The sequence below is a fragment of the Megascapheus bottae genome, chromosome 1, assembly GCF_031878675.1.
Source record: "Megascapheus bottae isolate mThoBot1 chromosome 1, mThoBot2.hap1, whole genome shotgun sequence".
Taxonomy (NCBI): domain Eukaryota; kingdom Metazoa; phylum Chordata; class Mammalia; order Rodentia; family Geomyidae; genus Megascapheus; species Megascapheus bottae.
The window spans coordinates 74,808,441-74,822,658 of record NC_143509.1 but is presented as its reverse complement, the minus strand read 5'-3'; the positions used below and the strand labels follow the sequence as shown (position 1 = coordinate 74,822,658).

The 14,218-nt window shown below is 38.2% G+C and overlaps 1 protein-coding gene across 4 annotated transcripts in view; it reads left to right on the top strand.

Annotated features, from left to right (window-relative positions):
- The window catches only part of St3gal6 (ST3 beta-galactoside alpha-2,3-sialyltransferase 6), a 59,111-nt gene that overhangs the window by 30,906 nt on the left and 13,987 nt on the right, over positions 1-14,218 (top strand). For all 4 annotated transcript variants that reach the window (XM_090347445.1, XM_090347456.1, XM_090347466.1 and 1 more), the window contains exons 2-5: positions 2,272-2,371; positions 4,152-4,229; positions 7,400-7,503; positions 8,580-8,643. In XM_090347445.1, the coding sequence (XP_090203571.1) occupies positions 2,283-2,371; positions 4,152-4,229; positions 7,400-7,503; positions 8,580-8,643 (335 nt within the window). In that variant the 5' untranslated portion in view covers positions 2,272-2,282. The remainder of the gene's footprint in view (positions 1-2,271; positions 2,372-4,151; positions 4,230-7,399; positions 7,504-8,579; positions 8,644-14,218) is intronic.

The following is a 14,218-nucleotide window of genomic DNA, read 5'->3' as shown; positions in this document are numbered from 1 at the left end:
AATACATCTTGATTGTCTTGATTGATAGCACCCTTTCATCTTTCTCTCCCCTTCGTCCCAGCTCTACCTCTCCCTTCTTATGCTCAGTATTAAAGATATATAAAAATATGTATATAAATATTCATTTGTTTGTTTATTGGTGCCAGACCCTGAGCTTTTAATTAAAAAAAAAAAAAGGTTTTGCTCAAGGAAACAGATTTTCTCAAGGTACTCTACCATTTGAGCCTCAGCTCTACTTTCAGCTTTTTTAAATTATTATTATTTTGGGTAATTAATTGGAAATAAGAGTCACATGGGACTTTCCTGTTAGGGCTGTCTTTGAACCACAATCCTCAAATCTAAGCTTTCCAAGTAGCTAGGATTATAGGAATGAACCACCAGTGCCAGTGTCAATATATCTTTAAAATCTTGCCTGTACTAGTAAAATGTACTCTTGTTGGGTATTTACACAAGTGATAACATTCTTTGTGGAAACTTAAATGTTCAGTTTAAGCAAGTTGTTTTAGCAGGTGGCTTAGTGACTACTTTGGCTGATGGGAAATTGCCTTCTGAGACTACCCAGGAAGTGGAGTGGCATGCTTGTGCTTATCAACATGTGAGAGCACTCAGGTTGACATAAGCAAACTGATTTACATAGGTGGAGCTGGTTCTAAGGCTTTTCATAATCATCCTATACTCTTGAGTTAGATCGTGTACAAACCAAAGTTGACTCATTTCCCTATCTTGTTTATTTGCATTCTCCTTACATAACTTTTAATTCTCACTAACGCATTATGGCATATGGAAGGGGTTGCTGCAGACAGCCAGTAGCTGGAGGAAGAGGTGGTGTGGCAAGTAGTCTCAGCCAGAACGTCACTGCAGTGATCCCACAGCTCTATGAGCTCCTGGGGGTTTAAGTGTGAGAAGCCCACCATATTTATTTAGATGATCTTACCTTATCAGAAAAACACTTTAATTTTGTTTAGTTCATTATTCTTATGAGAAAGTAGTTTACAATTTTGACTTGAATTTATTTAACATTAACAGGGAGACAGAATTACATTATTTGGGAATGTATCCAGAAAGATTCATGTTTTCTGTACTGCAACACCTGCTTTAAGATAATAGATATAATGGGAGGAAGAGAAGAAGGATACAGATGAGCTGGAAACTTCGGAAGGGAAGTAGAGAAGTAACTCAAAGTCATAAGTATTGAAATAGATCCAGTGTTGTCTTTTCTACTAGTTAAGTATGGAACTGAAATTTTCATTAGTTTTTGGAGTGAAGAGGAAGAACTACATATGTCTTAGTTGTTTAGGTTTTTAAAAACCTCTTCTTAGCTGGGTGCTGGTGGCTCAGATTGATAATCCTGGCTACTCAGAAGGCTGAGAACAAAGGATCACCATTTGAAGCCACCCTGGACACTCAATGCCAATTAACTAGTAAAAATCTGAAAGTAAAAGTGTGGCTCAAGATGTAGAGAAAAAATAAGCCTTCAGTGAAAAAAGCCAAGTGAGAGCATAAGGCCCCTTAGTTCAAGTCTCAGTACTAACACTGAAATAAATAAATAATTTAATTAACAAACAGATAAATCAACCATATTTTATGAACATCTATATTGTATTTGCTTTCTAGGGAAAGCTATATTCAGATTTTTTTCTATCTGGAAGTGTGCAATGAACAACACCTTAAATTTAATATAAAAACTAAGTTGAACATACCTATACTGTGATGTTGAAAGATCAAGATGCCTCTAAAAGTGTACAGGAATTGGAATTGTTAGGAATGTTTTTCAATAGCTTTTACACCCTAGTTTTTCAGAATTCATCAAAAGACTAAAATTATAATGTATAATATTTAAAGTAATTTTACATTCTGAAGAATAAAATATTAGTTCACACGCAGAGGCACACATTCGCTTTCTACTACTGAGAGGGGTGGGGAAATGAATCTAAACCAATGCTTCTGAAAGACATGTGTAAATTTTTCTGAAGGATTTTTTCTTGTTTACCTAATATGAAAAAGTAGGGAAACCCTTACTGTTGACACCACAGAATTTGACATCACACATACTCTAAATACGCAAAATGTTCTGTTGATTCATTGGTAAGAAAAGAGAACAAGTATTCTTTTTCTGCACATTCATTTTGTCATTTTCAAAATTACAAGCCTCTGCCATTTTCTTCAATTCCCTTTTTATGTATTTATATGCTCCTGCTTACATTTAAAACTGTGCAAATCCATGTAGACAACACATTTTCCTTTCTCAGCACTTTCCTCCTTGTGTTTCAGGGGGGCTAGCCATGAGAGGATACCTTGTGGCCATCTTCCTGAGTGCCGTCTTCCTCTACTATGTGCTGCATTGTATATTGTGGGGAACAAATACCTACTGGTAAGCTACTCAAACACAATTCTCCAACTAGTCTTTTACACGAATACCTACCTGGATTTGTTTTAGAAGCCTCAGACATCAGAACATTTGACAGTTTTCTAATTTTGTGTTGTACATTGAGATCTTGCCATTCAAGTATCCCATAGCTCAGTTCTTCTGCAATTTAAAACTGATAATCAAACTGTGTATGGAGCCTACAGCAAGGCCGAAGTATTGACCACTTAGAGGACAATCTTGGCTAGGGAAGATCTTGTACTGGGGCCATAGGAGGCCCTCAGAAATTGGATAAATGACAAGAAAAGGATATGTGCTTATGAAATGCCCTGGTTAGCTACATGCAGCTATATGATGTTATACAAATGGTTAATGGCAGGAAAATAATTTCCCTACCTTTATTCATCTCCTTACAGTAATAGAATAAGTCTTAGAAGTATTTTGATTTTTACAGACTAAAATGCTTGGCTATGTGATCTTGGAATAATTTATACTATATACGTTTTTTGTTGTTTAAAAATTTTAGTGAATGATGTATGTGGGGTGTGTGTGTATCTGCTGAAAAGCTTTTACAGTAGATGTCACTTACAAAACTAAAAGGTTCACAGGAAAATTTATAGGAATAAGGTTTCCTTGACCTTTAAATTCTGAATGGATGACAGGACACAAAAGTTATTATTTTTGTCATTATTTCTATTTTAATTTATGCTTGGAGCTTTTGCTTACTATATATAAAAAGTGAAGTTTTTGCATGTAAGTTCAGCATCAAAAAAAGGGACAGTGCTCTTTTGTGGTATAGAGTTAGGTAAATAGCTGTTGGAAAGAAACCATTGCTAGGTAAATGAGGTTGGGCCTAATATTGTAGACTTGGACCTAAACACTGGTCCAGAGAATCTTCAGGTCTATTATACATTAAGTGAAGAGGATCCCAATGAGTCTACCCCTTCCCATCTTTGCCAATCATAGAAAAAATTCATTAGCTTTTAGTCATTTTTCACATAATTGATAACCAATGAGTTTTAGATGAAGCTGTTTTTACCCTTTCCTGGCTGTCCAGATCCTACCAGCCTTTACCTTTTGTTTATTTTTCTTTTTTTCATATTGTCAATTTTTTTATTTTATTTTTTTATTGTAATTAGTAAAAGGGTTACATGATATTTGCCAGATAGAAGGTGCATTAATTCACATACATTGATACCCTTTCACATGTCTTGGTACCCATTTCCCTCCCCCCCCACAGACCCCCCACCACCTTTTGTTTATTTTTCTTATGCACCCATATTTTGCAATACCCTTTTAAACTGTGGAGATAAATACTCCATTCAGGAGTCGTACAATGTTTAATCTGAGCCAAGAATAAAGGACACTTAGATCTACTTTCAGTGCTGCAGTCCTAAAGGCCCAGGGCAAAAGCCTGTTAAACCTGCTTAGGTCAAGTGTTTCTGTGATGTTTGCTTTCTGTAGGCATCTCCAGATGTACTATGGAGAACCCTAGGTATGTAAATTTGTGAGTGAGTTTGGTTTCTCAAGCTTTCCAGCGCTGCTGAAAAGGGAGCCTATTTTTTGATTTCCGAAATGTGGTAACCTTAGCCCTTGTCTGAGATTCCTCTGAATTCTGCTCTTTCAATTGTTTTGTGGTGGGGTGTGTGTGTGTCACTAGTTACCTTGGCCTTTTCCTTCCTTCCTTCCTTCCTTCCTTCCTTCCTTCCTTCCTTCCTTATCTTGCCTTCTACCCAAGAAGATTTGGAGAGGGGCCTACCAAACTGACACTGTTTTTGTTTCCTAGGGTGCCACCTGTGGAAATGAAGCAGAGAAACAAGATCCAGCCTTGTTTATCAAAGCCAGCATTCGCCTCTCTCCTGAGGTAAAAACACATTAAGAAAAAAAATGTGTCGCCTACAAAATGTTCAAAATATGTTTGTGATCAGTTTTTCACATGTGTTTAACTTCTTATACAGTTCTTAGCAGTATAGAGTGGACATTGTATATTTCAGGACAAGTTTGAATGTCTGTCTCTGTGAGGGCTTTTAGTCAGACCACTGAGTTTATTTTATTTTAAGAAAAGTCTTTGGAAAATTCTATCAAACCAGGTATTCTTTTCACCAGGTATGATTATAGTGGTTTAATTATGTTTCATCTACCAAGAACATGAAATTTTTTGTTTAAGATTTTATTATTGGGGCCAGGAGTTTGGCCTAGTGGTTAAAGTGCTTGCCTAGCATGCACAAAGACCCGGGTTCGATTCCTCGGTACCACATACATAGAAAAAAAAAAAGCTGGAAGTGGTGCTGAGGCTCAAGTGGTAGAGCTCTAGCCTTGAGAAAGTCCAAGGACAGTGCTCAGGCCCTGAGCTCAAGCCCAGGACTGGCAAAAAAAAAAAAAAAAGATTTTATTATTTTCTGTCATACTGCTTTTCACTCAATGAGTATGCTTTCTTTCCCCTGGCTTAAAGGTTATAACTATAAACTTTTCCTGAATTTTACATAGAATGAACCTACATGTGCAGTCATGGGTGTCTGGACACGATCCCTGTCAGGCTGTGTGTAGGCAGGCAGTTTGCACCGCCATCTGTTAATGCTCTTTCCTTGTGCACTTCAACTTTGACATTGCCGATGAAAATTCTTCCAGATAACAAGAAATAAATAACAAATCTAGTGTAAGCTTATTTATCTGTAAAGCGGGTATAAACTATTCAGCATTTTTTTCCTTCAGCATCTATAAGATCCTACTCTTTTCCATTACTAGTTCTTAACTGTTTACAGCTACAAACTCTTTTAAATCAGTTATCCCTGTGAAAAGCTACAAACCTATGTAGATTGTTTGCATACACTTGTATCCTTTCCATGGAGTGTGTACGGGTAACATCTCTGCCAAACTAGAAAAGCATTTTTTTTATTCTTTCTTTGAACATTATTCATACTAAGAAATACATTTTACTTTGGAACACAGTACATGCATATCCTTATAAGAAAAGCAAATGGAAAATGTTCGGCCCTTTACTACTCTACGCATACTTTGTTCTTGCTCTATTCAAATACTTAAAATAGGCTGATAATGATTTATAGAATCATTATGATTTATAGAATCATATGGCTCATTTGGGTGGTTATTCTAGACCCAAGGATCTGTCCTAAAAAAGTCATGCTACCTTTCTGGAAACATAAAAGGTTAAAGCATTTATGCAAGATTGCTCAGCTGGTATGTAAGTCTCCAGTTTAAAGGACAAGCAAATTTGCATTTGTCCTGTGAACCTTGTTCTCTGAGGCTAGTCCTTCACAGGCAACTTTCTCAGAAATAGAGGAGAGCCAGGAACAGTCATGAAGCTCTGACCAGAAGCCTAGAAGTTATAAGAAGGACACATTTTTTTGCTCTTGTTTTTCTTTTCTTTTCCTTTCTGTTCCATTCTGTTCTTCTTTTCTTTTATGGCTGGTCCTAGAGCTTGAATTAAAAGTCTGAGCACTGTCCCTGAGCTTATTTTGCTCAAGGCTAGTAAGCTACCACTTAAGCCACAGCTTCACTTTCACATTTTTGGTGGAGATGAGAGTCTCATAGTTGTTCCTGCCTGGATTATTTTTGAACCTTGATCCTCAGATCTCATCCTCCTGAGGTATTAGATTACAGCTGTGAGCCACTTGTACTACTCTAAAATATAAATGCCAGTGATTGTATATAGAGATTCCCTTCTTGAATACTTGTTTGTTAAATACGTCATTTAAAATATGATGTAAAAATCAATGTTAATAAATTCTTTAATGAAAAATAAAATAAAATGAAAATGAAAAAACTAATACTTATTTATACACCTATATCTGAGACATGATGTCAAATAATCACATTTCTCATGATCACTCTCACCAATCCCAAGAAACAGAGTCATTTACTAGTGTAGTTACCTAGGGTTCAGTTCTTGCAAGAAGCCTGGGAAACTATTGAGCCTTTCTCAAGCTTAAGTTAACTGGGTTAACCCAAAGCAGATCCTAGACATGGTGATAAAAAACACAGATATAGAAATGACCTTTGCAGATTGTTTGGCCCTGGAAGCAGCTGTCTGTCACGGCTAAATCTAGAAATGAATCATATCCAAGGCAAGGATGGCTGCTGGTCTGTCACCTCATTTCCTTCTCTGGAATGTTATGTCAATTTGACATCTAGCTCCTGTGACTTGCACATGGTTAGTGACTCTTAAGTGACAAAGCTGGATCAAAGAGCAGCTCTTTTACTGTTGCTCTACTGTTATTTATTTCCACTTAGTTTTCAACCTTCTAGAGCCCTAGATCACCATCTTTCCTGCATCATGAAGTAGCATCTAGTCCTTTGGGTGGATGAAAATGGCATTCTAATATAAGCTAGAAGCCCTCTTCCTTCCCTATAATAATAAAAATGTCTTAGGTAGGGGATCATTATGAAGTAATAGCCATTACAAAAGTAATGATCCTATGAAATTGTTTTGGAGTTGAAATTTAATCACAAGATGTTTATTTTTTACTCTGTGCCAGGCACTAAAAATAGAAAATACAGATACTATTTCTACATTCTTCAGACTTTCCCTCTTAGAAAGAGGATGGCAGCCTGTAGGGCAAAACAGGCAGTAACTCTTGTTCTTGAATACACTTTAATTTAATGATATTAGGAAGATGTTGAGTTCCAGCTGTCTTTGACTTTTAATGTCTGGTTTATATTGAAGTATATATGAGAAAAAGTGTGTCAATGCTGAAATACCTGTTGAAAAGAATGAAGTTATATGAATTGACTTAGCATCAATGCCTTTATTCTTCCTGCCTATCATTTTATCAATTGATGTTGTCTTTATTTGTACCCTACCTGCTCTGTACATAATTTTGGTTCCAGTATCTGGAAAGCGTTTCCATTCCAGTGAGTAGATTTATGGTACATCCTATTTGGTTAAATACTGTAAGTTATTTTCAAACAATTGTATAACATGAGTTATATAAGGCAGGCTTTTTTTTAAGTTGTGATCTTGAATGTCTGTATATGTTGTAGGGAGTTAACAAGATCATTCTTTATACTTTCCAGGTTTCCTCAGTTTCACCCATTTTTGTGTGCAGCTGATTTTAAAAAGATTGCTTCCATATATGGTAGTGATAAGTTTGATTTGCCCTATGGGATAAAAACAACAGGTCAGTAGTGTTATTGTTACCCTTCCCTCATAAATTTGAGTGATTTGTGATGAGACCCACATGTTTGTATAATTTTAAGGCCTTTTAATCTTTCAGCTTTCTAATAATTCCTAAGGGAATGATTTTTGGGTTAAGATCAAAGGAAGTAAATTTTAAAATATAAATATCTACTCCTTTTGATGCTGTGTACAGTCAGCAAATACAAAAGGTAGGTTTTGTTACTGAGCAACTGCATTTTGGTGTTGTTCTGATACAGGATGTTCTGCGTGAGCTCTAATACCTTGCTTTATTCTGGTTTAGAATCAGCAGAACCATTGTAAAGCTACTCAATTCATCTTTTTAATCTGTGTATTTTATTTTACTTCAACCAGCAAACTCTACCTCCTTAATCTATCCTTTAATTTTAGCTAGTGGGTATTTTTGTTCAAGGCAGAGGAATTTGTTCCAACAGATAAACAAAACACTTTCCCTTCTGCTTGCTGAGAATTGACATTATGTGGCTTTAAGTTCTACTTTGGGGCATGGTGTTAGAGGCTCACGCCTGTTATCCTAGCTATTCAGAGGGCTGAGATCTAAGGATTGTGGATTGAAGGTAGCCAAGGCAGAAAAGTCCATGAGACTTAGATCTCTAGAACTACAATTTTGTGAGTAAGGTATTCTTTTCACAATGGGTCCTGGGTAAGATAGGGTGGAATGTGTGTGTGTGTGTGTGTGTGTGTGTGTGTGTGTGTGTGTGTGTGTGTGTTTTAAAAATGTCTTCCAGAAAATGTTAGCATTTAATTGGTTTACATTTACTGTTGATTTCTATTTTAGTGTCAATTTGAGAATCATGATACTATGAAATTTTAAGTTACTTTTTTATGATGATTTTCAGGTTAAGTATCCTACTCCCTTTAGGGGCCTGATCGTTGAGCACTGACAGCTTTGAGTGTGCATAATGAGTAGTGTAGGATAATTACAGCAGTAGCGCTATTTTTTTCACAAATTAAATGTGGTCAGGCCAGTTGGAAAAGGGCTTATGGGAACGGGAGCAATGTGTTCTACTGTTTACTCACAGGACTCCATTTGTTTTCTAGCGGAATATTTTCGACTTGCTCTTTCAAAACTGCAGAGTTGTGATCTCTTTGATGAGTCTGACAAGTGAGTTTACTTCCTTTTTTTCCCTTCTAATTCAAAGTATGTACCTTAAGGGATAGGAAATGTTTTTACGTAGAAAAATTTGACAGCATGTGTGCATGACTAAAACTTCTACTACTAATTTGCTTTTTCTGATAGTAGAAATAGTGGTAGTAGTAATAAAATGAGTCTAGAAGCTGCATAACTTGGTGGCTCAAAGATTTGAAGAGTTTAAAGATGAATGGTGTTGGTCCTAAACCAGGACCATGAAAATCCTGTTTAAGTTGTTTCTACTTAAGAGTTAACTCATACCCATTGTTAATTAGCTCTCAGCCTCCCATCATTGGCTATTTGCTATTCCTTCTTATATAGCCTTCATATACTCCTGATATCTTTCTGTTTTACTTGCTAAACAGGTTGACTATTGACCAGACCCAGTGGTTCACAACTGTAATCCTAGCTACTTAGCAGGCAGAGAGAAAGAGGATTGCACTTTTGAGGGAAGCTGAAATAAAAAGTTCATGGGGCACTATTTCAACCAATTAAAAAAATTGGGAATGGTAACACATGTCTGTCATCCCAGCTCTGTAAGGAAGTATGAAATGGAGAATTACAGTCCAAACTGGCTCTTAACCTTAATGCCAGATTCTAATTGGACCTGAGTTCAAAACTCAGTACCAGGAAAAAAGAAAAATCTATCTATCTATCTATCTATCTATCTATCTATCTATCTATCATATATATATTAACTATAGAGTGTATTTATTTTTAGAGAACTTATTGTCAAGATTACCCTATAGCAATTGTATTACTATAAATAAACTTGAGTCAGGCACTGGTGGCTCATGCCTACAACTCAGAAGGCTGAAATCTGAAGCTTGCAGTTTGAAGACTGCTTGGGTAGGAAGTACTATGAGACTCTTATCTCCACTTAACTACCCCCCAAATTGGGCTGTGGCCCAAGTGGTAGAGTGCTAGTCTTGAGCAAAAGAGCTCAGGGAAAGTATATAGGCTCTGTGAGTTCACACACATGTATGTGTGCCTAGATACACACACACAACACACATACACACACCCCAAACAAAACATCTCGGCAGGAAGGCTTATTTTACAAAGGTAAACTTACTTATTTTACAGTGTGAGAATACAGATTATGTAGAGTTTTTAGGCCTCAACGAAAATGGCAGAAAATATCAGGAATGCCACATTAGTTGTTCTTTCAGTATGAATTTTGAAGGTTCTGGTTTTGTTCAGGCACATTGAATAGCATGCATGATGCCCTCAGCTGGGATTCAGTCCACTGTGAATGCAAAAACTTAAAATGTCAGTTGTGCTCCCAGGATGGGTGTTTTCCTCTTCCTGAGTTTTCACATACATAGACTTTGTAGAGCTCATAAGAGGTTTCTCTACAGTGATGCTGTCAGTCCTTCGGATACAGCTGCTTCCTTAGATTATACTAATTACGTGTGTGTTCCTGCCAGTAGGGGATGAAGAAAGGCATGCCTTACTTAAATGCCTCCTTTATAAGTACATCTCTCAGACAGTACATAACACTTGCATCCAGTCATGTGCTTTGCACTATCATACATCTCTTTCCAGCTCCATGTTCAGTCCTTGCAAGGAAGAAGTTTGAAATTAGTCATGGAGGGAGTATTTTTTATCATGGAAATTGGCAGACCCTACCTTACCAGAACCCCTCCTCCCCCCAGTCTCCCCAAACTGGTTGTTAAACATTTACCAGTGATGAATGCTAAGAGAAGAAAGGACTCAGCTTTAAGTCTACATCTTGTGAAAGGTAAATGAGAAACATTGCCTTTAATCCTATTACTAGAGAACCACGTTTAAAAACAGTAAAGGCCGGGAGTTTGGCCTAGTGGTAGAGTGCTTGCCTAGCATGCACAAAGACCCAGGTTTTATTCCTTGGTACCACACGCATAGAAATAAGCCGGAAATGGTGCTGAGGCTCAAGTGGTAGGGCTCTAGGCTTGAGAAAGTCCAAGGACAGGGCCTAGGACTGGCAAAATAAAAATAAAAACAATAAAGCTCTGTTAAGGAGACCATACACCCCTGATAGCCATTTTTATTAGCAATTCTGCATCCTTTCCCTGGTCCCCATTTGTTTCTGTGTCACTCCGAGGATTCTGAAATCAGTTAGGAAACTTACTTCTATGACATTTTCAATCAGGTATCTCTCTTATCTGCTGCTTCTGTTGCTCTTTTATAGATTCAGATTCCTGCCTTTATTTTCCAAAGCAGGAACACCAGGCTACTATATTTCATGAACTTCACTAACAAAGGTATTAGCCAGATGCTGGTGACTCAGGCCTTTAATACTAGCAAGTTAGGAGGCTGAGAGCTGGGATTCTAGGTTAAAAGCCATCCTGGGTAGAAAAGTCTATGATATTCTTGGGTTGGGTTGTTTTTTGTTTTTTGTTTTTCAAATAGGATTATGTCTTTAAGTTATTGTACAAAGCAGTTCCCCCCTCCCTTTTTTTTTTTTAAATCAGTGCTGTGCATGGTCCTTTAGGTATTTATTTGTTTATTCATTTGCCAGTCCTGGGCCTTGAACTCAGGGCCTGAGCACTGTTCTTGGGCTTTCTCAAGGCTTGAGCCACTTGAGCCACAGCACCACTTCCGGCGTTTTTCTATGTATGTGGTACCGAGGAATTGAACCCAGGTCTCCATGCATTCTAGGCAAATACTCTACCACTAGGCCAGACTCCGGTCCCAGCAGTTCCTTTTCAACAAAGCAGTTTATGATACAGCGTGTCTTGATCATTCTAACCCCTTTAAAAGTTCTCACCCATCTTCCCTACCCATCCCTTCCCTTCCCTCACTTTTCTTAAATTTTGTAGGATATACACAGAATTCTTCTTCTTCTTCTTCTTCTTCTTCTTCTTCTTCTTCTTCTTCTTCTTCTTCTTCTTCTTCTTCTCCTTCTCCTTCTCCTTCTCCTTCTCCTTCTTCTTCTTCTTCTCCTTCTCCTTCTTCTTCTCCTCCTCCTCCTCCTCCTCCTCCTCCTCCTTCTTCTTCTTCTTCTTCTTCTTCTTCTTCTTTCTCCTCCTCCTCCTCCTCCTCCTCCTCCTCCTCCTCCTCTTCTTCTTCCTCTTCTTCCTCCTCTTCCTCCTCCTCTTCTTCTTCTTCTTCTTCTTCTTCTTCTTCTTCTTCTTCTTCTTCTTCTTCTTCTTCTTCTTCTTCTTCTTCTTCTTCTTCATTTTTTTTTTACCAGTCCTGGGTTTGAGCTCAGGCCCTGAGCATTGTCCTTGGGCTTTCTGAAGGCTAGAGCTCTACCCCTTGAGCCTCAGCACTACTTACGGCTTTTTTCTATGTTTGTGGTACTGAGGAATTGAACCTGGGTCTTTGTGAATGCTAGGCAAGCACTCTACCACTAGGCCAAACTCCCGGCCCCAGTATTATTCTTTCTTTTTTATTGCAGTCTCTCCCTCTTCTTTTCTTTATTTGTATGCCCCCTGTCCCGTAAGTCTGTCAGACTTTTTATCTTCAATTAACCACCAGAATGCTGAGAGTAGAGCCGTGGCTCAAGTGGTACAGTGCCTCCTTGAGCAAAACAGTTAAAGGACAATGTATAGGCCCTAAATCCAAGCCCCAGTAAGGCCCCCATTCCCCTACCAAAACTAAAAAAGATTAATGATATTTTAAGGGAATTGTAATCCTGACAGTACTTAAAAGATACCCAGTGTGTGCTGTGTGCTTGAGTCCCAAAGATGCTGCTGCTGTCTCTTCCAGGCAGTACATCTGCCTCTAGCCAGAAGCACGAGAAAGCCTGAAATGCAAAATTCGGAAACAGAATCCATTATGCAAGCATGAACAGAACAGGGGGAGACTGGTTACCAGCCAAGACAGGAGAGGGCCAGTAGGAGAGTTAGGAAGAATTAGACGGTAATGATATGTTTGTTAATAAGAAATCTCAACATCAGCTGCCTGCTTTAACAGCCTGTCATTTTGGCAAGGTTTCTTTCCTGTCAAGTATTTTCAGCTAGGGGCAGAACTTGAGTCTGAGAGGAAATAGTGATTCTTCTTCAACAAGTGAGTCATGGTATGGTAATGGTGCAAGTGCAGTCACTGGCTTCTGTGACCAAATGTTGAGTAACAATTAGGGAAATCAGGTTACACTTGCTGAGGGAATGGTTTGCAAATGAAATAACAACAGGGAGCATAGCTGTGAGGTCCCTACTTCATTCAAGGGAAAACTGAGACTAGGGAGCTGAGAGTACTACTCTTAAGTCCAGGCATCCACCCATAGCCACTTGCACAGTATTACAGGTTAAGGCCACAGGTAATAGATTCCTAACTGCGCTGTTTGAACGTATCTTATTAGCCAGGCTATGCAACTGTGTGGCTGTTCCACCTTGTGGAGTGTCCTGCTTATGACTTCACTGATTGTGGCTCACACAACCCCTAGAGTGACAGTTCACACACACAGTTATCGGGACAATGCTTCCCGTGTGGGAACTGTGTACAACCAAAACATCATCTGTATGGAATGTGGCTGATAGCTTCTCTGTGGTTCTCTTTTCCTCTTGAGTTGCAAGATAGCTGCACAGGCTCTCAAGTTATGTCAGCCTGTGTCATTGCCTGCACAGAACTAAAGGGGCAGACAAAAGAAAATGTTTTTCTCATGCCATTTTGCCCCCTAGAAATAGACTCTTTTTTTCCCCTCAAAAGCATCTACCTTTCCTAGTATCTTATTGTCCAAGAATGAGTCCCATGGGCTATCTGTAAACCAATCATTTGCAGAGGATATTAGCCCACCATGAAGGCTTATGAATGCAAGGCACTTACTATAAGGCAGGTAAGGAGTATAAAAAATATCATTAATAGGATCTACTGTAGATTGTCACACTGATGATAAAATGAGATGTTCTTATGTATTTCTTGCTACCAATAGAAAAAAACTGAATGCCTAAAAGAAGATAAAGCACACAGATCACTTCTCCCTGCTGGGTGTGTTATGATGTTTTTCTTAAGAGTTCAGTCACTCTTCTGACTTTGAGTTAACAAGAAATGCACCTTTCACCTGGAGGAAGTATAATAGCCTACCAATAGCAGCTGTTTCCTCAGCTATTTCAGATTTTCTATGAACAGGTTCAGAAACTCTGGGATTATTTTGTTTTCTGAGTGAGCAGTGCAGGGAATATGCATTTCCCTACTGATCTCCAGGATAGAGTAGTAGGCAGTTGCATCTCAAGACAGAAATTAGGAAAATGACTTTAATATAGCAAAATAACCAAACTACTTTCTAAAAGGCAGAAGTAAAATGAGGAAGTAGTTTTGATGGGATAATAGGTATAAACTATTATTTTCCCCTTCAGGGACTGACAATTCACTGCAGTTATTTGTGTGGTGAAATTGTGTTAATTAAATATGATAAAGTTATATAGTTACCCAATGCATGCTGGAAACCATTATTTCACATGAAAGAGACAACCAGGACAACCAGGGCTCCGGCATGGATGAAGCCAAAGAAGAATCAGTCTTTCCACAGAATGTGGGGACCTGCTAGGGAGAAATGAGTGTGCCAATAAGTAGTGGGAGATGTGGTTTATACATAGAGGCATTGCCACGATGGGACAGTGGT